Source organism: Muntiacus reevesi, chromosome 16 (assembly GCF_963930625.1).
Source record: "Muntiacus reevesi chromosome 16, mMunRee1.1, whole genome shotgun sequence".
NCBI classification, from domain to species: Eukaryota; Metazoa; Chordata; class Mammalia; order Artiodactyla; family Cervidae; genus Muntiacus; species Muntiacus reevesi.
Genome location: NC_089264.1, coordinates 15,259,203 through 15,280,417, shown reverse-complemented (window position 1 = coordinate 15,280,417; position 21,215 = coordinate 15,259,203). Strand labels below are relative to the sequence as shown.

At 37.9% G+C, this 21,215-nt stretch overlaps 1 protein-coding gene across 2 annotated transcripts in view; it reads left to right on the top strand.

The window, feature by feature from the left end:
* RRH (retinal pigment epithelium-derived rhodopsin homolog) overlaps positions 1 to 21,215 on the top strand; it is a 21,573-nt gene extending 358 nt beyond the window's left edge. Inside the window, exons 1-7 of one of the 2 annotated variants that reach the window (XM_065907173.1) lie at positions 19 to 5,707; positions 10,897 to 11,087; positions 13,073 to 13,172; positions 13,700 to 13,853; positions 14,755 to 14,923; positions 16,925 to 17,103; positions 18,581 to 21,215. In XM_065907173.1, coding sequence (XP_065763245.1) covers positions 5,578 to 5,707; positions 10,897 to 11,087; positions 13,073 to 13,172; positions 13,700 to 13,853; positions 14,755 to 14,923; positions 16,925 to 17,103; positions 18,581 to 18,695 — 1,038 coding nt within the window. In that variant the 5' untranslated portion in view covers positions 19 to 5,577 and the 3' untranslated portion in view covers positions 18,696 to 21,215. Of the gene's footprint in view, positions 1 to 18; positions 5,708 to 10,896; positions 11,088 to 13,072; positions 13,173 to 13,699; positions 13,854 to 14,754; positions 14,924 to 16,924; positions 17,104 to 18,580 lie in introns of those variants that run through there. The other variant, XM_065907171.1, reaches the window with a different exon arrangement.

Sequence of the window (21,215 nt, the reverse complement as noted above, 5' to 3'; positions counted from 1 at the left end):
GCTAGTAGAGCAGTACTTCACATTATTTATAAATTAACACTCCCTTTAAAATGTTTGCCTTTTGTATATGAGAACATCACACTTTATCATATTTTTTCCCTTTTGTGTGTTAGGACACAAATCAAAGTAAGACAACTTCTCTAATTGTAACTCATAATTGATTAGAAAGTTTTAGTATTAATTATGAATCTATTAAAGTTGGAACAGCTCTGTTCAGGTTGAGAACTAGAAATTCAAGACATTTCTGAAGAAATATTTAACTTTTTCATTCAATATAGATGGAATGTTGAAAGCTTCACTGAATGTTTTTATTTTCCTTTTTTAAGGGACTCCAGGTTTAAAGTTTTACTGACCATAAATATTTGATCGCTTGCTACATGTTCGTATTCTTGGGTAGGGACATTACAAATGAAATTGGTTGTGGTCTTCAATGCTGTTATAGTATCAAGATGTTAATAAGTTAGAATACTGTGATATAGGATAATTTCCCCTGCCATTGATTCCCACCCTCCCTCCCTCCCCAACATGGTTCATTCTTAGAAGGAATGAGTTGTTGTGTTATTTCTTCAGTTTTCTAGCATGCTTTACTTAATACTTGGTTAACTCTTGAATGCTTATTTGAGTAGCATATAGTATTGCCTAAGTCAGTATTTGGGTTTTCCTTATGCTTTTTGATTAATGGAATTGTAGCAGGATTAATAAATGTGTAAAACATAAATATATATGATGATCAAATATGTTGAAAATTTTTCACAGAAGCAGTTATGCTATTACAACTTGGGAAAGGAATCTGTTTGATTTAGAATCCTTGGGTTGAAACTTTCAGTTAGGGCCAGGGTTTTTACTCTTGTTCTATAAAAGACATAGTAACCACCAAAGTGACTATGGTATTGTCCTAAGGACAAATAATACACAGTTCCTACACTTTTTTTTTAACATTAAAAAAAAAAAGTCTAAAATGGCTGTGTAGAAGTAGTGATAGGTTGTAGACAAACCACTTTTGAGCACTTTTGAGGTTTTCTTCACCTTTTCCTTGGGTATATCTATTTCAGTCACTCAGTTCAGTTACTCAGTTGTCTCCAGCTCTTTGCGACCCCACTAACTGCAGCACGCCAGACTTCTCTGTCCATCACCAACTCCTGGAGCTTGCTCAAACTCATGTCTGTAGAGTTGGTGATGCCATCCAACCATCTGTCGTCCCATTCACCTCCCATCTTCAATCTTTTCCAGCAACTGTCTTTTCTAAGGAATCAGTTCTTCACATCAGGTGGCCAAAGTGTTGGAACTTTAGCATCAGTCCTTCTAATGAACAGTCAGGATTGATCTCCTTTAGGATGAACTGGTTGGATCTCCTTGCAGTCCAAGGGACTCTCAAGAGTCTTCACCAACACCACAGTTCAAAAGCATCAATTCTTTGCTGTTCAACTTTCTTTATAGTTCAACTCTCACATCCATATATGACTACTGGAAAAACCATAGCTACTAGATGGACCTTTGTTGTCAAAGTCATGTCTCTGCTTTTTAATATGCTGTCCAGATTGGTCATAGCTTTTCTTCCTAGGAGCAAGCATCTTTGAATTTCATGGCCACAGTCACCATCTGCAGTGGTTTTGGAGCCCAAGAAAGTAAAGTCTCACTGTTTCCATTGTTTCCCCATCTATTTACCATGAAGTGATGGGATCGGACGCCATGTTCTTAGTTTTTTGAGTGTTAAGTTTTAAGTCAACTTTTTCAGTTCTCCTCTTTCACTTTGATCAAGAGGCTCTTTAGGTCCTCTCGCTTTCTCTCATAAAGGTGGTATCATCTGCATATCCGAGGTTATTGATATTTCTTCCGGTGATGTTGATTCTGTTTTGTGCTTCAGCCTGGCATTTCGCATGATGTACTCTGCGTATAAGTTAAATAAGCAGGGTGACAATATAAAGCCTTGACATGCTCCTTTCCCAATTTGGAACCAGTCTGTTGTTCCATGTCCGGTCCTAACTGTTGTGTCTTGACATGCATACAGACTTCGCAGGAGGCAGGTAAGGTGGTCTGGTATTCCCATTTCTTGAAGAATTTTCCACAGTTCGTTGTGATCCACACAGTCAAAGGTTTTGGCATAGTCAATAAAGCAGAAGTAGATTTTTTTTCTGGAATTTTTTTGCTTTTTCTGATCCAACAGATATTGGCAGTTTGATCTCTGGTTCCTCTGCCTATTCTAAATCCAGCATGAACATCTGGAAGTTCTCGGTTCATGTACTGTTGAAGCCTGGCTTGGAGAATTTTGAGCATTTGCCAGCATGTGAAACGAGTTGCAATTGTGCAGTGTTTTGAACATTTTTGGGGGATTAGAGTGAAAACTGACCTTTTCCAGTCCTGTGGCCACTGCTAAGTTTTCCAAATTTGCTGGCATATTGAGCGTAGCACTTTCACAACAGCATCTTATAGGAATTGAAATAGCTCAGCTGGAATTCCATCACCTCCAGTAACTGTTTGTAGTCATGCTTTGTAAGGCCCACTTGACTTCTCATTCCAGGATATCTGGCTCTAGATGAATGATCACACCATAGCAGTTATCTGGACCATTAAGACCTTTTTTATATAGCTCTGTGTATTGTTGCCACCTCTTCTTAACATCTTCTGTTAGGTCCATATCATTTCTGTCCTTTATTGTGCCCATTTTTCCATGAAATCTTCTCTTGGTATCTCTAATTTTCTTGAAGAGCTTGCTAGTCTCCCATTCTATTGTTTTCCTCTCTTTGCAGTGATGACTGAGGCAGGCTTCCTTATCTCTCCTTGCTATTCTTTGGAACTCTGCATTGAGATGGGTATATCTTTCTTTTTCTCCTTTGCCTATCACTTCTCTTCTTTTCTCAGCTATTTGTAAGGCCTCCTCAGAGAACCTTTTTGCATTTCTTTTTCTTGGGGATGGTTTTGATCACCGCCTCCTATATAATGTCAGGAACCTCCATCCATAGTTCTTCAGGCACTCTGTCTGTGAGATCTAATCCCTTGAATCTATTTGTCACTTCCACTGTGTAATTGTAAGGGATTTGATGTAGGTCATGCCTGAATGATCTAGTGGTTTTCCCTACTTTCTTCAATTTAAATCTGAATTTTGCCGTAAGGAGTTCATGATCTGAGCCACAGACAGCTCTTTGTCTTGTTTTTGCTAACTGTATAGAGCTTCTTCAGCTTTGGCTGCAGAGAATATAATTAGTCTGATTTCTGTATTGACCATCTGGTGATGTCCATATGTAGAGTCGTCTCTTGTGTTGTTGGAAGGGGGTGTTTGCTATGACCAGTGCGTTAGGCATTAGCCATCTTTAAGCTTTTATTTCCACATCCTATTTTTCTTTTTTTTTTCTTATAGTAGTTCTTCCTGGGTTATTAGTTTTTTCTTTTTTTTTTTTTTTTTTTGTGGCTTCTCTGAATGGCATGTGGGATCTTAGTTCCCTGACCAGGGATTGAATCTGTACCCCCTGGACTGCTAGGGAAGTCCCTAGGGCATTTGGTTTTGAATCTAGTTCATATGTTTTGGGAACCTAACTGATACATTTTGTATTGTGATATCACTGAGTTCCATTGTAAAAGATACTTTAATAGTTATTGACATATTAAATCTTTTGACTTGTTAGCTGAATAACTTTCTGAGTGCTTGCATCATGCTAAAATGTACTTGTTGCCATAGCAATGAAAAGGTTTAGTGGAATACAAGCAATATTACCTGGTATCCCTGAGCATTTGGGAAGAGTTATGAAAGGAGGACTGATTTTAGGCCAGTTAAAGTTTATGAAATTGAAGAATCATGAGCTGTGTCAACTTGACATGCTTATAGTTATATTTCTTAGTATTCTAAGCCTTATCACAATATAGTTTTTCCATGTGACTTACGAAGGAAGCATAAAAAATTTAGAATGTACCTATCACACTCATAATCTGTAAAACTTTTATCAATAGCAAATAGTTATCTTTGGAATTATTTTTCTTCAGTTTTTATAAACAGAGCTAATTATTTCTGGAAAATTTAAATGAGTGGTACAATTAACTAGGCATAATCCTTTACAGAAAAGATAGGGACTATGAACAAAAGTAAACTCAAAACGTTTTGAGTGAATAGTGATTGCAAAAATAAAAAAATCAAGAAAGAGGAAGATGTGAAACCTAATAACCCATGGTTTTTAAATGGAGAGGTCATTTTAGGATTAAACGTTCATTGCTTTAGGGTTGTTTGAAAATATTTTGATATTGGAAAACTAATGAGATTCACTTTTCTAGTATACTCTTCACAGTATTACTATATGTGTCATAAAAATTTGAATACTAGTAGCTGTAAGATCTGGGACAGATGAGCCCACCTGGTTTCAACTTCTTTAGTTTATTCAAGAATATAGCTAAAAATTGAGGCAAAAGGATTATGTTGTGTCCCCTTCCTGTAGGCCATGCTAAGATTATAGAATTAAGTAGGTAAATATAGCCCTCTAGTGGTTCTGTTATATACTACACTGTTAACTTTGGTGCGTCTATCACTTTTCTAAAGATACTGATTTTTAGGAATTTCACTATTGAGTAAAATCAGATTTTTATAATATATGGCATAAAAAATTACGAAGAAAAAAGATGGTAGGGATATCTTATTCTAACAATAAATGTTCATATTAGATTATCATCCACTTATATAACACACTTTTGGAGTTAAAATAGTCCAGAATATTAGAAATGCTCTGTAGTTTATGAGATGAATCGTTCACTCTAGATACTTTGCTGGTCTATGCTATGGTTATTAACCAGATAACAACTGATGCATATCAAAATGTAGGGTAAATGAACTGAGGTGGATTATGAAGTAGATCATGCTATATCTGTGCTTTGAAATATAAAGTTATTAATAACGTAGATTTAGGTTTCTTGACCTGGAATTTATGGTATAGCTTTAGGGGAAAACAAATTGAAGAATTATTTTGTATATATGTAACTCCTCATTTTTTGAAAAGAATGGGGTTAAAAGTGGAGGAAACCTTAAACAGTTCTATAAATGTTTCTATAAGCAAAGAAAAATAATATACTCAAAACAATTATTATCATCAGGAGAGTGAAATTTGGAAGGTAGGAGGGAGATTACTTCTTTATCTCTAATGATTTAAATTGTTGTGAAAAAACAAAAGGAACTGAAATGGAAAACTTGAAAATCAACAGAAAACAGTCACCTTAACCTGTATAGTTTTAGAGGACTAATGGTGACTTAATTTCCAGCAGAAATTAGTTAATTCAGGTTCTGATCTAATTTTCTGAGTTTGTTTATTGTTTAAATGGGATGTGTGCACTTGATAATCTCCTTGGATATAAAGCTGATGCCCAAATTGGTTAAAATGTATGTTGTTTGGTATTTCTCTTTGTTTTGCTAGTAAGCTTTTCCCTTCTTCTGGGGATTAAAATCCTTTCTTCTTTAGCCCAATTAGATTTGTTAAAGGAGAGCCTCTATGAAAAGGCCCTTCTTTGAGGTCTTTAAGTGGAAATGGAAATGATTGGTTCTGAAAATTTTTCTCTCACTGGCTTTTGAAACATTTCGTAGATATTGAAAGCTCATTATGAAGGATGTCTCAATATCTTCACTCCAAAATGCTAAGGAATAATTTAGCCAACAGTTCAGACTTTAAAAATGAAAATGGCTCTGTCTTTTCACAGACTGAACACAGCATTGTTGCAGCTTACTTGATTACCGCAGGTATGGATGTTCACTCCATTAGTGGTTATTTTGCTTTTGAATGAGTGAAGAAAAGCTGAGGTTTTTAGCATAAGGTAGTAGAAGAAGCATGGGTTCAGAGACAGTGTTTTAAGTTCTGTACTGTTGGCCAACCTCGACAAGTCACTTATCCTTTCTCAGTTGTTGTGCTCATGTGATAAATAAGGATAATACTTGCTCTTCTTCCTGGCTGTAAAGATCAAATAAGAAAATGTAGGTGAAAGGATAAATGGAAACATTGTTAATGGTGGTTAATCTAACAAGTTATTTTGAATTTTGATAGACAGTGAAATGGGGCTGAGAAAAGTTTTCTAGAAAACAATCAACTGTATGTTTGGTTATCATATTGTCAAATGAATTTTTATCGGGGGAGAATGTGCACTGTGGCAAAAATATATTTTTATGGCATTTATTATTCTCATACATACTTTCTGTAGTTTTGTCATCAGTGGTGGAATCTAGTTCAGATTGAAAGATCCTGGAAAGAAAATTAGTTGTAAAGAGAGCAGACTGTTATCATTGAGGACTGAGTTTGACTATTGAGCTCGTTTTTGAATGCTGTATTGGAAAACTGAAATTTGGTTTTCAGTTTTTAGTCTCTTAGTAGCAGTGAGCAGGTTCCTTTATCTTTTTGTTCTTCCATTTTCATATCTATAAAATGGAGATAAGAATAAGCTACCAGTTGGGATTGTTGTGAAAAGTAAAAAAAATAATGCAGACATACCTAAATGATATATACAGTATATGTTGGACAAATACTAATGAATTTTAGAAGTAACTCTTTTATTATTTTTTGGATTGACATGAAAAATTTCAAGTATATTCAAAAGTAGAGTAAAAGCATAGCAAATCCTACTATACCCTGTTTATTCTTTATAGTTGCTTAATTTCCCCATTATTCACAATTAGAGTATCACTTCTTTGCTAGAAACTGTGGTTCCTCAGTTAATTTTTGTAAATTTTAGTACATGCTAATAACTCTTTCATTTGAATACCTCTGTATGATAAGTCCTGGGTGAGTTCTGTTTTTTTTTTTTTTTTTTTTTTGGTGTTGCAACAAAAAGTTGAAAACAATATGCTACTTAATGAGATAATCTTGTCACAACTGCATGGAATACTTTGTATACAAACTTTTGGTTTAGTTTTTGGTAGATGACCAAGAAAAGCTATCTTTTTTGATCTGGTTACAAAAGAAGCATGCAAAGAAAATTTCCTGTTAAGAAAATGTTCTCTCTTGTTCTTCTTCCTGTAATAACAATAACAGTAATAGTAGTCTTACTATGACAATGATGACTCTGCTACTGTTGTTGCCACTACTGCAACCACCATCACCACTACCACTACTAATGTTAGTATTTGAATACTTGGTATATACCAAACACAGCTATAAGCACTTACCTGTACAGAATAATTCATCCTTAAACTAATTCAGTAAGTGAATTCATTTTGTTTTCTCTGTTTATACTGGTAGATTTTAAGTAACTTTCCCAACACACACATCTACTAAGTAGCTACACCAGTATTGAACTCAGGTTCTTTGGCTCTAGAACCCTCATGTAAAATGACAAGGATCAGTTTTAATGTGTATGTGTTGTATTTTTAGCAGGTGAACTGAAGTGAGCATATCTTACCTCATTATGCTTTTGTTTAAATGTTTATTGTTCTTTGGGCTCCCAAACCTCTACCTTTAACAAAACTCAATTAAACCAAAACTATGAGGAAAAAAATTTAGTCAAAGCATTTATTTCATTTGCTACTGTTACAAAAATTCTATTTTTCATTTTGAATTTCATTTTTAATAGTTCTCTTTGGATTTTAGCTGTTAAAACTTTTACCAACTTAAGCTCTCCCTTTTTCCAGTTTATGCTGGGGGTTAGAGGGCATGGTGAATTAAGGATCTGAAATAGATCTTCATTATGGGTGCATTATAGGATAAAGGGTGACAGATAATAGGCTGAGAGGATGACTGCAAAGCAGCTAATGAAGGACCTAAGCTATGAAGGCAGTAGGGGACCACTAAATGACATGATCCAATATGTGTTTTAGATATATGCTGTAATGGTAGCTAACAGGCCAGGTAGGGGCACCCTAGGTAGGAGGTATGGTAAAGGTTAAGAAGGCTTCTGAGGAGGAAGTAGTGGCAGTGGCGATAGAAAGAGCTAGAATTTAGAGTCCCTGGTGGTTGGAGGTAGAGACTGGGGGAGAAGGTGAGGGAGCATCAAAGATGACAACTAGGTTTCATTTTTTGGACCACTGGATAAATGATGAAGCTCTTCATACCTGGAGAAGAACATGTTTGGGGCAGAAGTGAAAATCTCTGGGTTTAGTTTGAGAGAAGTCCCATAAAAAGCTGGACACATGGGTGTGAATTTTATGAGATTGATCTGGAAAGTATCAGCATATAGCCCTGACTCTGAAATCACTGAGTGTATGTTGAATGTGAAAAGAAAGAGGTCTAGGACAGAAACTTGGACAATGTATATGTTTAATAAGGTAGAGATGAAGAAAGAAGGACCAGGAAGTAGATTGAGAAGGATCTTCTGAAGAGATTGGAGAAGAGCCACAGAAGCCAAAGGGAAGCTAAGTGAAAGTGTGTTAATCGCTCAGTCGCGTCTGACTGTTTGCAACCCGTGGGCTGTAGCCCACCAGGGTGCTCTGTCAATGGAGTTCTCCAGGCAAGAATACTGGAGTGGGTTGCCATGCCCTTCTCCAGGGAATCTACTCAACCCAGGAATCAAACCTGTGTCTCCTGTGTTGCAGGCAAATTCTTTACCTCTGAGCCACCAGGAAAGTCCCTAAGTTAGGTGAACTTAGACCTAACTACTAAATAATCTGTTGTCGACTCAGAAAACATGGGTTCCCGTGGTCGCTCAGTCAGTAAAGAGTCCGCCTGCAGTGCAGGAGATGTGGATTCAATCCCTGAGTCAGGAAGATTCCCCTGGGGAAGGGAGTGGCTACCCACTCCAGTATTCCTGCCTGGAGAATCCCATGAAGAGGGGAGCCTGGTGGGCTGTAGTCCATGGGGTCTCAAAGAGTCAGACATGACTGAGCAACTAACACTTTCACAGCTAGGAAATAGAGCAGAGTGCTTGAGACAGCTGCAGAGAAAATAAAGAAAAGGACTAACCTGTTCACCTCATTCCCCCCATTATGTCTAAAACTACCCCAGAAGTACAATTACTTTATTCTGGTTGCATACTTGGTAGGGAACAAATTTACTACACTATGTTTTTATCTGACTTTTGAAAAAATCAATAAATCTGTAACTAACCAGAAAGATTCTTCAGTTCACTAAACTGTTTGGAGCTACAATACTGGATGCAAAAATAATAAGCCAAAGAATCATCAAATTTGATATCATTGTGTCTTAATTATGCTTGCAGAAATAATAGATATTAAGCAATATGAGTTTTAGTTGTCTGTTTATTAAATAAATCTGCTATATGTCACATACTCAGCATAGAAGTCATTAGAAGCCTGTAATTTACACAGGAAGATTAGGAATATATGAGTTGAATAATATAGCATCACATAAGATGAAGTGTAATATAGACAAATACTTTGAAAATTTATTAGTGGTGAGAGGATACTATGAGGAAGATACGCCTTTGAGGGCAGAATCAGGCTTGAACAGAATTTTGAAGGGTGGGTAGCATTCGGATAGGTAAAGGAGTAGGGTGTTCCAAGTGGGAGAAATGAGAGTTGAAATTTACCACATGCCTGGTGTATCTGATAGATAAGTAGATGGAGGCCTTATTTGACAAATGTGAACATTTGCTTACAGAAGGTAAAAATAGTTTGAAGCAGAGACTGGGGTATCAGGCTGAGACATGTGAACTTTTATCCCACAGACTTTGGGGAGTAAACTGAGAAGAGTCTTGGTTAATTCTATGTTGTAGCAAGTTTGTTCTGCCAGCAGCATGCAAGAGGAAAAAGAACAGGAACCTGGAAGATTAGTATAACAATGTTGAACGGAAGTTTTGACCAAGGTGCCAAATATATTAGAAGTTCTTCCTTAGCTGATACCTCTGTGTGTTGGTACTTGGAAATCTTCCCTCTCTCTGACAATAGCTGGTTCTGCTCACCAGAGTTCTCTTCATGATGGTGAACACCCTCTATTCCTTTTGCCCTTTACCCCCCGCTTTAGCCCCTTGGAGTCTGGTAATGGCTCTACCCTCTCTCAGTTGTTAGGACCTAGTATGGCTTACATCTGGCTGATGGGAAATTTATTCATCAGATGGGGGTGTTAAGCAGGCTAACATTCACATCCAGTCTACTCAGCAATATTTATCATTATAAATTAATACATTGTCATTCAGATTAAGAATTTCAGTCATCAGTCTACCTGAATCCAGCCAATTCTGGGGCACTGACAATCTTGAGTCTCTGGACCTGCAGGGCTAAGAGTCAGATTCCAGACTGGAAACTTCACTAGGGTTATGTGGCCTGTGAGCTTTCTCAGTGGATCCGAGAGCCAGCTTGACTTCCTCTCTAGCTAGCTAAACCTTGTGTGCATTCTTATTTAGGGATGTACGTGTATGTGTGTGTGTAATCAGATTTGGACATGTTAAGTTTTAAGTAATATTGAAACAGTCGTATGATCTTACATACTGTAGATGCTTAATAAATGTTTAATGGCAATGAGTTGTATGAAAAGGTATGAGGGACTGGAGCGTATTTCAGGAATAGAAAGTGACAGAAGTGCTGTTAGGATAGAATGATAGCTGATGCCTGAGAAACAGTAGAGAAAGAAGAGCCTCCATCTTTAAGAAGGAGGAGAGGAAATTAAGTTGCCAAAGGGGACTATATGGTCATACACAAAACACACGTGTATATATTAATATCTGTATCCTAAAAATCAGCATTGGTGGTATCATGGGAGTCACTTCAAGGACAGAGTGATCAATAGTGATATCATTAAATGCCAGCCTTTGGTGCTGGTTTATACAAGTGGCAGATTCTTTGTGTTTTGATTTTTATATTTCTATTTTCGCAAGAGTGCTGTGAAAATATTGCAACGAGTTTGAAGAATAACTGGAGCTCTTCCTGTAAATGAACCAAAACCGATTTGTGAATTTGCTTTGTTTCTGAAGGAATTTAGATATTAATTTTTATTTTACTTTTGCACATTCAAATTAAGCAAAGTGTGTGATTTTTTTTTATGTTCTCAGGTATGATAAGTATTCTCAGCAACATAATCGTTCTAGGCATCTTCATTAAGTTCAAGGAACTTCGGACACCCACAAATGCAATAATCATCAACCTGGCTGTTACCGATATAGGGGTCAGTAGCATTGGCTACCCCATGTCTGCTGCTTCAGATCTGCATGGAAGCTGGAAATTTGGATATGCAGGATGTCAGGTATCAGAGATCCTTAGAATCAAAGCAAAGCAAACTAGATTAAGAACTTGTAAGTTTAAGTGTCTTTACAAAATCAAATAGTTTTATGTAGCATAGTAGATATGGTGCTCTTATTGAAAACTTCAGGAGTGACTGGGAAATATATTCTTTAATAAGAGAAATGAAAGCAGTAGCCATCATCATATTTTCAAAATTTCCCCAACCTAAAGGAAAAAATTAAACTAGCAAAAAATTAGAAATCAGCTAGAGAAGAAAAGTGAACATTTGCATATCCAAATAAAAACTTGCATATTGCAAATTCCAAAAGAAATACTCTGCTTTCATTTGAAACAATAAAATAGTTAATGACTATATCATAATGTCTAAGTAATATAGTTAAACTACAAGTTGTTGATTTTTTCCTGTGGTAAGTTCTTTATGAGAATTGCTGGTAAATATATCCAGTATTATTTTTACTGACAAGAAAATAAATTAATATAGTTTGCAGTATGACTTTTGGCCCAGTTTTTTAGAACTGTTTGCTGTTTTAAGCCATATAGCTATAGAGAATAAAATGGAAATGGTAGAGAATAATCAATACCTATTTACGCATCAATAGGTTTGTTAAATCTTGACGTTTTGCAATGTGACCTTCAGGTTGTTTGGGGCTTCTTGCTTTTTGTTTTTGGTTGTGCTTCATGGCTTGTAGGATCTTAGTTCCCCAACCAGGGATGGAACCCAGGCCCTGGCAGTGAAAGTGCAGAGTCCTAACCACTGGACCTCCAGGGAATTCACAAACAAGGCTTCAATAAATGTTCTCATACATGGCTCTTTCTGCAGTATATGAAAGTTTCTTTAGATACATTACTAGAGAAGAGGAATGGTTTGGTTCTAGATAGCACAACTTCAACTTTATCAGGTGTGGCCAAATTATTCTTCAAAATGGTTGTGGCCAATTATGAGAACTGTTGCTCCACATTTTCGCCAGTGCTTGGGATGGTCAGACTTTTAAATTTGTAGTGTTATGATGGATGTAAAGTAGTATCTTATGATTTGCATTTCTTTCAATATTTGATGTGATTGTACATCTTATGTCATAGATGCTCTGGTTTCCTCTTGTGTGAATAGCCCATTTTTCTGTTTGTCTTTTCCCCTTAGTGAATTATTTGTCTTCTGAATACCAGGCTTTTGTTGGTTATATGCACTGCTCATGATTCATGATTTGTTTTTGACCTCTGTAGAGTATGTATAGAAGTTTTACTTTAAGTCTTAGCTTTTTAAAAAAAAGCTTATTTTAATTAATGAAGTCCCAGAATGTTTTCTATAAGTACCTTTATTAAGCCACTTACAATTTGATAATAGATGATGTATTCTAGGAGAAGGCAATGGCACCCCACTCCAGTACTCTTGCCTGGAAAATCCCATGGACAAAGGAGCCTGGTAGGCTGCAGTCCATGGGGTCGCTAAGAGTTGGACACAACTGAGCGACTTCACTTTCACTTTTCACTTTCCTACATTGGAGAAGGAAATGGCAACCCACTCCAGTGTTCTTGCCTGGAGAATCCCAGGGACGGGGGAGCCTGGTGGGCTGCCGTCTATGGGGTCACACAGTGTCGGTCATGATTGAAGTGACTTAGCAGCAGCAGCAGCAGATATATTTTAACATTAGTAAAATAGAAAATGGGGCTTCCCTGGTGGCTCCATGGTAAAGAATCTACCTACAGTGCAGGAAATGCAGGTGCGATCCCTGGGTTGTGAAGATTCCTTGGAGGAGGAAATGGAACCCGCTCTAGCACTCTTGCCTGTGAAATCCCATGGACAGAGGAGTCAGGATACAAAGAGTTGGACACGACTGAGCAACTGAACACACACACAAAATAGAAAACACTCAATGTATTTATTTACTGTTCAATGTATTTAAAATATATTTTAGCAATGGGATAAAAGTATAAATGTCTCTTGGGAGGGTGTGTAGATGGTGGAATCGTTCCAATTTTGATTTTCAGATTTATGCTGGGTTGAATATTTTTTTTGGAATGGCAAGTATTGGATTGCTCACGGTCGTGGCTGTGGATCGATACCTGACCATCTGCCATCCTGATGCAGGTACAGCACTTTTCTCAGCTTTTTCAATGAACCCATTTGCCTAAGTTCTGCTTGTCACACCTTCACTTCAAAATGTATTAATAAATGTAATGACTTGCGACATGGTCCACTCTCTTTCTCTGATAATCCTTGATTGGACATTTCAGTGGTTTTCTATTATACCTAGAATAAAATTCAAATTTCATAACATGGCCTCCAGGACCCTATGTGTTCTGACCTCTGACTACCTTTACAGCATATCCTGGGATCTTGTCACTTTGGGGTGAAACCCTTTCCCAATTTGGGGTCTTTGCAAATGCTATTTCCTAGTGTTTCTCCCTGCCTATCCTCTGATTCATCATTTTATCATTCAAGTTTCAGTTTAAATGTTATTTTTTTCCAGAATATGAATTCATAGGTTTTGTGTGAACTAAAGTGCTCTGTAAAGAATCTACTTGGTGATAATTTTGAATAATCAGTTAAGACAAGATAAAGATATGAATCACATCATTGGGAAATGATTTATTATTCCATGTATTTGTTAATAGGAAGAAGAATGACCACCAACACTTATGTCAGCATGATTCTGGGGGCCTGGACCAACGGCCTGTTTTGGGCTTTGATGCCCATCATCGGGTGGGCTAGTTATGCCCCCGATCCTACTGGGGCCACCTGTACCATAAACTGGCGGAAAAATGATGTGTAAGAAACGTATATACCGTTTATAATTAAATGCTTCTAATGCAGACACGTTTTCACCATTTCAAGTTTAACCTCAGATCTAATGTTTCTCATATAGAGTGTGGCAAAGGGTTTCCTTGGTTTAGATGATGTGATTCTGCCTAGAGACGAATTGAGAAACATGAATTATGTTAAATTGCAAGGACAGGGCATCCCTTTGTCTCCCTGCTCTGTTCCCTCCTTTCTATCCTTTGGCAGCAAAGGGGATACAGAGCATCCTTCTGATAGCTGCACCTTAGAGGTGGGACCTGAGGGGGAAAGGACTGTTGGTGGAGTTAGACAGTGTGCGGTTCTGGAGGAAGCCCAGGCTTGCTTTTCTGGTGATAAAGCATCTTCTGAGAATTACACAGCAGAAGCGCAGTCACTGCAAGGATTGCTTACTCATCAGTGATGCTCTTCTATGTTTACTAAGGAAAAGAAGGTAATTTAGTTCATTAAAGGAAGTGAAAGATTACTCAGAAAAATAAAAAGAAAACTTCTCTCAAACTACATCTAAGTCTAAACATTTTTCTGTACAGGGTCAAAAAATAAATATTTTAGACTTTACAGGCAAGGCTGTCTCCATTGCAACTATTCAACTCTCCCTGTGGAAGCAGCCATAGACAGTAAGGAAATGAATGTGGTTCCAATAAAATTTTGTTTACAAAAATTGGGGACAGGCTGGATTTGCCCACAGGTCGTAGTTTGCCAACCCCTAGTCCAAATGAACTAAAAGTCAAATGTACCTCCTAAGCTGTTTACTAATACTAGACGATGCCAATATTACTTCTGGTAATTATTCTGTTTCCCTTCCTCTATTTAATACATTAGATGAGTAGTGATTTAATGTCATGATTTAATTATTTACTTTTCTTACTTTCAGGTCTTTTGTTTCTTACACCATGATGGTAGTTGTAATAAATTTTATCGTGCCCTTGATGGTGATGTTTTACTGTTATTACCATGTCACTCAATCCATTAAACATCATGGTACTAATAACTGCACTGAGTACCTCAACAGAGATTGGTCAGATCAGGTAGATGTAACGAAGGTAAGGCATTAAAATCCTTAAAAAAGTTTTGTAATCAAGCCTCTACATGGACATGGTTCCTTGACCCTATAGTAGTCGTCTCTCCCCAACTCCCAATTCTTATTTTCTGGCTCTTTTTTCTAGTGTTGGCCTCCATATTTCTAAACAATGTGCTTATCTGCTATTTCAGATATTTTTGTTTGCTGCTACTTCTTGATTTCCTGCTATGGACAAAGACAATTTCTCTTATAGCACCATCTTTTCCTTCTCCCCACCAACATCTCTCTCTCATCTTGTCAGTAAAATGTTAATATTTGGCTAGATGAAGAGTCAATTTTACATTATTGTGATTATCTAAATTTCATTTATTGCAGATCTCTGTAGGGCTGTATGATTTATATTTCCTTTTTTTTATACAGCTGTTCCCCCTTTGGAGTTAACAGTTCATTCCTTTTCTTTTTTTTTTCTTGTCTTCTGTCCATCTCTCTTCCCTTCTCTTCTTCTCTCCCTCTCTCCTCCCCCGCCACACCCCATCTCTCTGTAGCTTTGTTTCCTGTTCTGTGTGAAGATGAAGTGATTTTGGAAAGTGGAAGCGTTACTCACTTAGTTGTGTCCAACTCTTTGTGACCCAATGGACTGTAGCCCACCAGACTCCTCTGTCCGTGGAATTCTCCAGGCAAGAGTACTGGGGTCGGCAGCCATTTCCTTCTCCAGGGGATCTTCCAGCTCAGGGACGGAACCCAGCGCAGGCAGACGCTTTACTGTCTGAGCCCCCAGGGAGCCCTGACTGCCCCGTGCGCCTGTCCCCGATGCGTCTCTAAGTAACCCGTCAGAGCTGCAGTTTCCTCTCAGCATTCTCATAGGCATCGGAGGCTAAACTGACTTTATCCTTTTCTTAGAGTCATCCTCCTGGCACCCCCAGACCTCTTGCTTTGAGGTCAGATTACATTGGCTCCTCTTTAAGATGACTACCTAGAAAGCCAGTGTCCCCACATCTCCTTTATCATAAGCTGAGAATGCCTTTGGCCTGTCTCCTGGATCAGATCACCTGTTTTCTGGATTGCATGTCTTCCTTTTTGTTTTTTTGGTTCATTTTCTCACAGTTGGTGGAACACATCCCTTGACAGAGTCCTGAGAATGTTATATGGAAGTAAAATTTTTAAGATTTGGCATGCCCAAAAATGTCTTAATGCTTCTATTATATTTGATTGATTGTTCACTTGGCATAGAATTCAAAGTAGAAAAATGATTTTCATATAGTCTCTCAGTTTTAGATGTTGTTGTTGAGAAGAGTGACAGTTTACTGGTGGTCTGTGTTCTCTCTGGAAGCTTGTGATTTTCTCTGTGTCTCCAGTTTTCTCTCTGAAATGTCATGCTTGATGTGCTCTTTATTCACCTATGTGCTGGATACTGGGTGAGTGCTTTCAATGCTGAGACTCAGATCTCCCCTTCTGGGAGCTTCCTTGCATTATTTCTCTCATGAATTTCACTTCCCTTTTTGTTTTCTCTATTCTCTTTTCCTGAACTCTTTTTATTTCGGTATTTAATCTCCTGGACTTATGTTTTAATTTTCTTAACTATTCTCTCCTATATTGTCTCTCTTTGGGGTTTTGTTTGTTTGTCTTGGTTTCTACTTTCTGAGAGATTTCCTCAACCATGTCCAGGGCTGAGATTGGGTGAGGAAATGCTCAAGCCTGGGTTGTAAAATTTAAACAAGCACTGAAAAAGCTCAGAAACCCAAAAAAGGTAAATCCAGCTGCATTCTCCTCAGGTCACCAACAGAAAGAGGGCATTCTTTACATTCATGAACCAGTCCACCCATTTCACAAGCTCCAGTTATCATAGCTGACTTTAGGTATATTAGCAGAGTACAGTGAGGGGAAAATTTCAGTGTTTCCTTTGTCTTCAACATCATAAACTTATTCAAGTTCCAATCCAGATAATTTTTCATGCAGTTTTAGATATACTAGCTATTTTGATATTTTAGTTATTGGGCTTGGTGAATACTGATTTCTTTTACAGATGTCTGTGATAATGATACTCATGTTTCTGGTGGCATGGTCCCCTTATTCCATCGTGTGCTTATGGGCATCTTTTGGTGACCCAAAGAAGATTCCTCCCTCAATGGCCATCATAGCTCCTCTGTTTGCAAAATCTTCTACATTCTACAATCCTTGTATTTATGTGATTGCTAATAAAAAGTAAGTCATGTCTAAAATGCTTCTTAACTAAAAAAAAGAAAAGTATATACAGAATAAAGAATGTTAGGAAGGCAATGGATAATGTTCTAAATTTGGGGGGGAGGTAAATGACAGAAACTCACTTCAGATGAAATTAAGAGTGATTTGGTTCATGCAACTGCAGAAGCATTCAGGACCTGAAATGTCTAGGACTCCAGTTCTTGACAGACTCTTCCCACATGGAGGTGAGATGGTCATGGGTGATTCAAGATCAAGTGCCACCAGCTAAGCATCCCCAAATGCAAGTTTCATCTTTGATGGCCCTCTGGCAGCAGTGACCCTGGAAGGTTGTTAGTGAGCTCAGCTTGATTCCTGTGGTTACCCTATTCAAAATATATGTAATCAGTTTTGCAAAGAAAAAGAGTGATTCTTTTAGTGGAAAGTGGACAAAGCAAGGCCAGTTGGCTTCCCTACATGGGTAGCATAACTGTGTATTTACTAGAAGGAAGACATATCATTCAGATGCAAGAGAAAAATTCATTGTTAACATAACAGGCTTCAGGATTGTGTAGTCACCGAGGATAATGGAAAATCTTCCTTTTCCCCTTTTGTTGAGCCTCTGAGCAAGGATTTCTTTCCTGACTCCTCAGTGCAGCTTTTGTCATTTAGTTGCTAAGTCGTGTCTGACCCTTTTGCGATTCCATGGGCTGTCCATGGGATTTCCAGACCAGAATACTGGAGTGGGTTGCCGTTTCCTTCTCCAGGGGATCTTCCTGACCCAGGGATCAAACCTGAGGCTCCTGCTGAGTCTCCTGCATTGCAGGCAGTTTCTTTACCCTTGAGCCTCTGGGTGGGGCAGCTTAGACTACTTCATTTCCTGTAACTGCTTAAAGGTGGATTGAACCAATCTACCTTGCTTAAATATTTGACCAGAAAGTCTCAGTAGATGTGAAGTACTGATAATTTGATCATGGATTGCCAGTGCTGCTTCTGTTAAGCTTATATATTTATGAACATGTTTGGGAAAGCAACTTTAGCCACAAATATATGAAGAAACATAAAAACTTTTAAGATCAAACAGACCACATAAGAAGAATAAAGAACACATCTTAAATTTAGAGTCTATTGGTAGTTCTTTTGGAAAGGTTAGGCATTAAACTGGCCTTTGCTCTTTAGAACAAATGTCTGAAATACTAATCCTTAGTTCAAGTAAATGATTCCTTGCAACTGACATTAGAAGTGTCATCTTAAACATAGTTATTGATTTTTAATAAATGTCTTCAATGTTTACAGTCAATGGTACAAAATTGGTCTTTAATTGTACTGTATACTTTATAATACATTTATAAAGGGTCTCTGTAGGATATGTTAAAGTTGGAAGCAGAAATTTATTTGGAGATGCTAATTGGCAGTAGTGGCATCTTAGTCATATTTGAAAGTTCTTTAAACATTCCAAGTCATCATGGGATAATGCCAGATTTTCCCTTTTGTATTATAGGTTTCGAAGGGCGATGCTTGCCATGTTCAAATGTCAGACTGCCCAAGCAATGCCTGTGATGAGTATTTTACCAATGGATGTACCTCAAAACCCACTGACTTCTGGAAAAGTCTGATATAAGAGGAACTCACACATTTATCAAAACATTTTCTTTACTTCTTTTTTTTTTGCAGTGGTTTAATTTCATTTTAAATGTGAGCTCATTTCAGTCAAATACAGACATAGAATATTGTCTTAATAGACTATAAATTTCTCAAGTGTAGTTTATAGTTCTTCTGTTTGTGCACTGGCTACCATTGGGAATGTTTCACTATTTCCTTATATGTAAACATATTACTCATCTAGTTTGATGAAGAGAGGCACATGAGATTAAGGCCTCTTCTCTTTCTCCTTATTATGGTATGTATTACAGTGTACCAAAGACCTGCTGTCTTGCTTGGTTCCTCCACTAGATCAGAAGCAACTGCTATTTTAATTTTCATTTCAGTTCAGTTCAGTCACTCAGTCATGTCTGACTCTGCAGCCCCATGAACTGCAGCACGCCAGGCCTCTCTGTAATTTTAATGTTAGAATAAATTAATAGTAATAATAGTTATTATCATAAAAAAAGCAAGAGAGTTCCAGAAAAACATCTATTTCTGTTTTATTGACTATGCCAAAGCCTTTGACTATGTGGATCACAATAAACTGTGGAAAATTCTGAAAGAGATAGGAGTACCAGACCACCTGACCTGCCTCTTGAGAAACCTGTATGCAGGTCACGAAGCAACAGTTAGAGCTGGACATGGAACAACAGACTGGTTCCAAATAGGAAAAGGAGTACGTCAAGGCTGTATATTGTCACCCTGTTTATTTAACTTATATGCAGAGTACATCATGAGAAACGCTGGGCTGGATGAAGCACATGCTGGAATCAAGACTGCCGGGAGAAATATCAATAACTTTAGATATGCAGATGCTGCTGCTGCTGCTAAGTCACTTCAGTCGTGTCCGAGTCTATGCAACCCCATAGATGGCAGCCCACCAGCCTCCTCCATCCCTGGGATTCTCCAGGCAAGAACATTGGAGTGGGTTGCCATTTCCTTCTCCAATGCATGAAAGTGAAGTCACTTAGTTGTGTCCGACTCTTGGCAACCCCATGGACTGCATCCCACCAGGCTTCTCCGTCCTTGGGATTTTCCAACAAGAGTACTGGCGTGGGGTGCCATTGCCTTCTCCATATGCAGATGACACCACCCTTATGGCAGAAAGCGAAGAACTGCTAAAGGGTCTCTTGATGAAAGTGAAAGAGGAGAGTGAAAAAGTTGACTTAAAGCTCAACATTCAGAAAACTAAGATCATGGCATCGGTCCCATCACTTCATGGCAAATAGATGGGGAAATGGTGGAAACAGTGGCTGACTTTATTTTTTTGGGCTCCAAAATCACTGCAGATGGTGATTGCAGCCATGAAATTAAAAAACACTTACTTCTTGGAAGGAAAGTTATGACCAACCTAGACAGCATGTTAAAAAGCAGAGACATTACTTTGTCAACAAAGGTTCATCTAGTCAAGGCTGTGGTTTTTTGCAGTGGTCATGTATGGATGTGAGAGTTGGACTACAAAGAAAGCTGAGTGCTGAAGTATTGATGCTTTTGAACCGTGGTGTTGGAGAAGACTCTTGAGAGGCCCTTGGACTGCAAGGAGATCTAAGCAGTCCATCCTAAAGAAGATCAGTCCTTGGTGTTCATGGGAAGAACTGATGTTGAAGCTGAAACTCCAATACTTTGGCCACCTGATGCGAAGAGCTGACTCATTTGAAAAGACCCTTATGCTGGGAAAGATTGAGGGCAGAAGGAGAAGGGAATGACAGAGGATGAGATGGTTGGATGGCATCACCGACTCAATGGACATGGGTTTGGGTGGACTCTGGGAGTTGGTGATGGACAGGGAGGCCTGGCGTGCTGTGATTCATGGGGTCGCAAGGAGTTGGACATGACTGAGTGACTAAACTGAACTGAATAATGGTTAATGAGCTTCCCTAGTGGCTCAGTGGTAAAGAATCTGCTTGCCAATGCAGGAGTTATGGGTTCAATCCCTGGCTCAGGAAGATCCCCTGGAAAAGGAAATGGCAACTCACTCCAGTATTCTAGGAAACTCCAGAGACAGAGTAGTCTTGGGGTATAGTCCATGGGGTCACCAAAGAGTTGGACATGACTTAGTAACTAAAAAGCACAACAGCAAATAATGGTTAATAGTCTTTAATAAATAATTACTAAGTTGTTGGAATTTATTTCCAGCTAGAATGGGAAACTGTCAGCATTTCACAATTTTCAAATTTTAATGCAAGTATTCACTTGCCATTTAACAAGAATAATGAATGAATATTAAGCACTATTGTTTTTAAATCACGTCAGTCAATGCCATATATATTTTATGTAACACTGTAACCTGTGCATATTAATATGTGTTTTGCTTTTTTAATTTCATTTTTATGTGTATGTATTTCCATATATTTGACATTAGAATTAAGTTTAATCAGAGTGGGTGTTTCTGTATGTTTTTTTCTCTTTTTCCTATCTTGTTTTGTTGAAGAAAATATTAATCAATAGTCAGTGTAAGAAAGGAATAGGAAATTTTATTCAAGCTAGCCTGA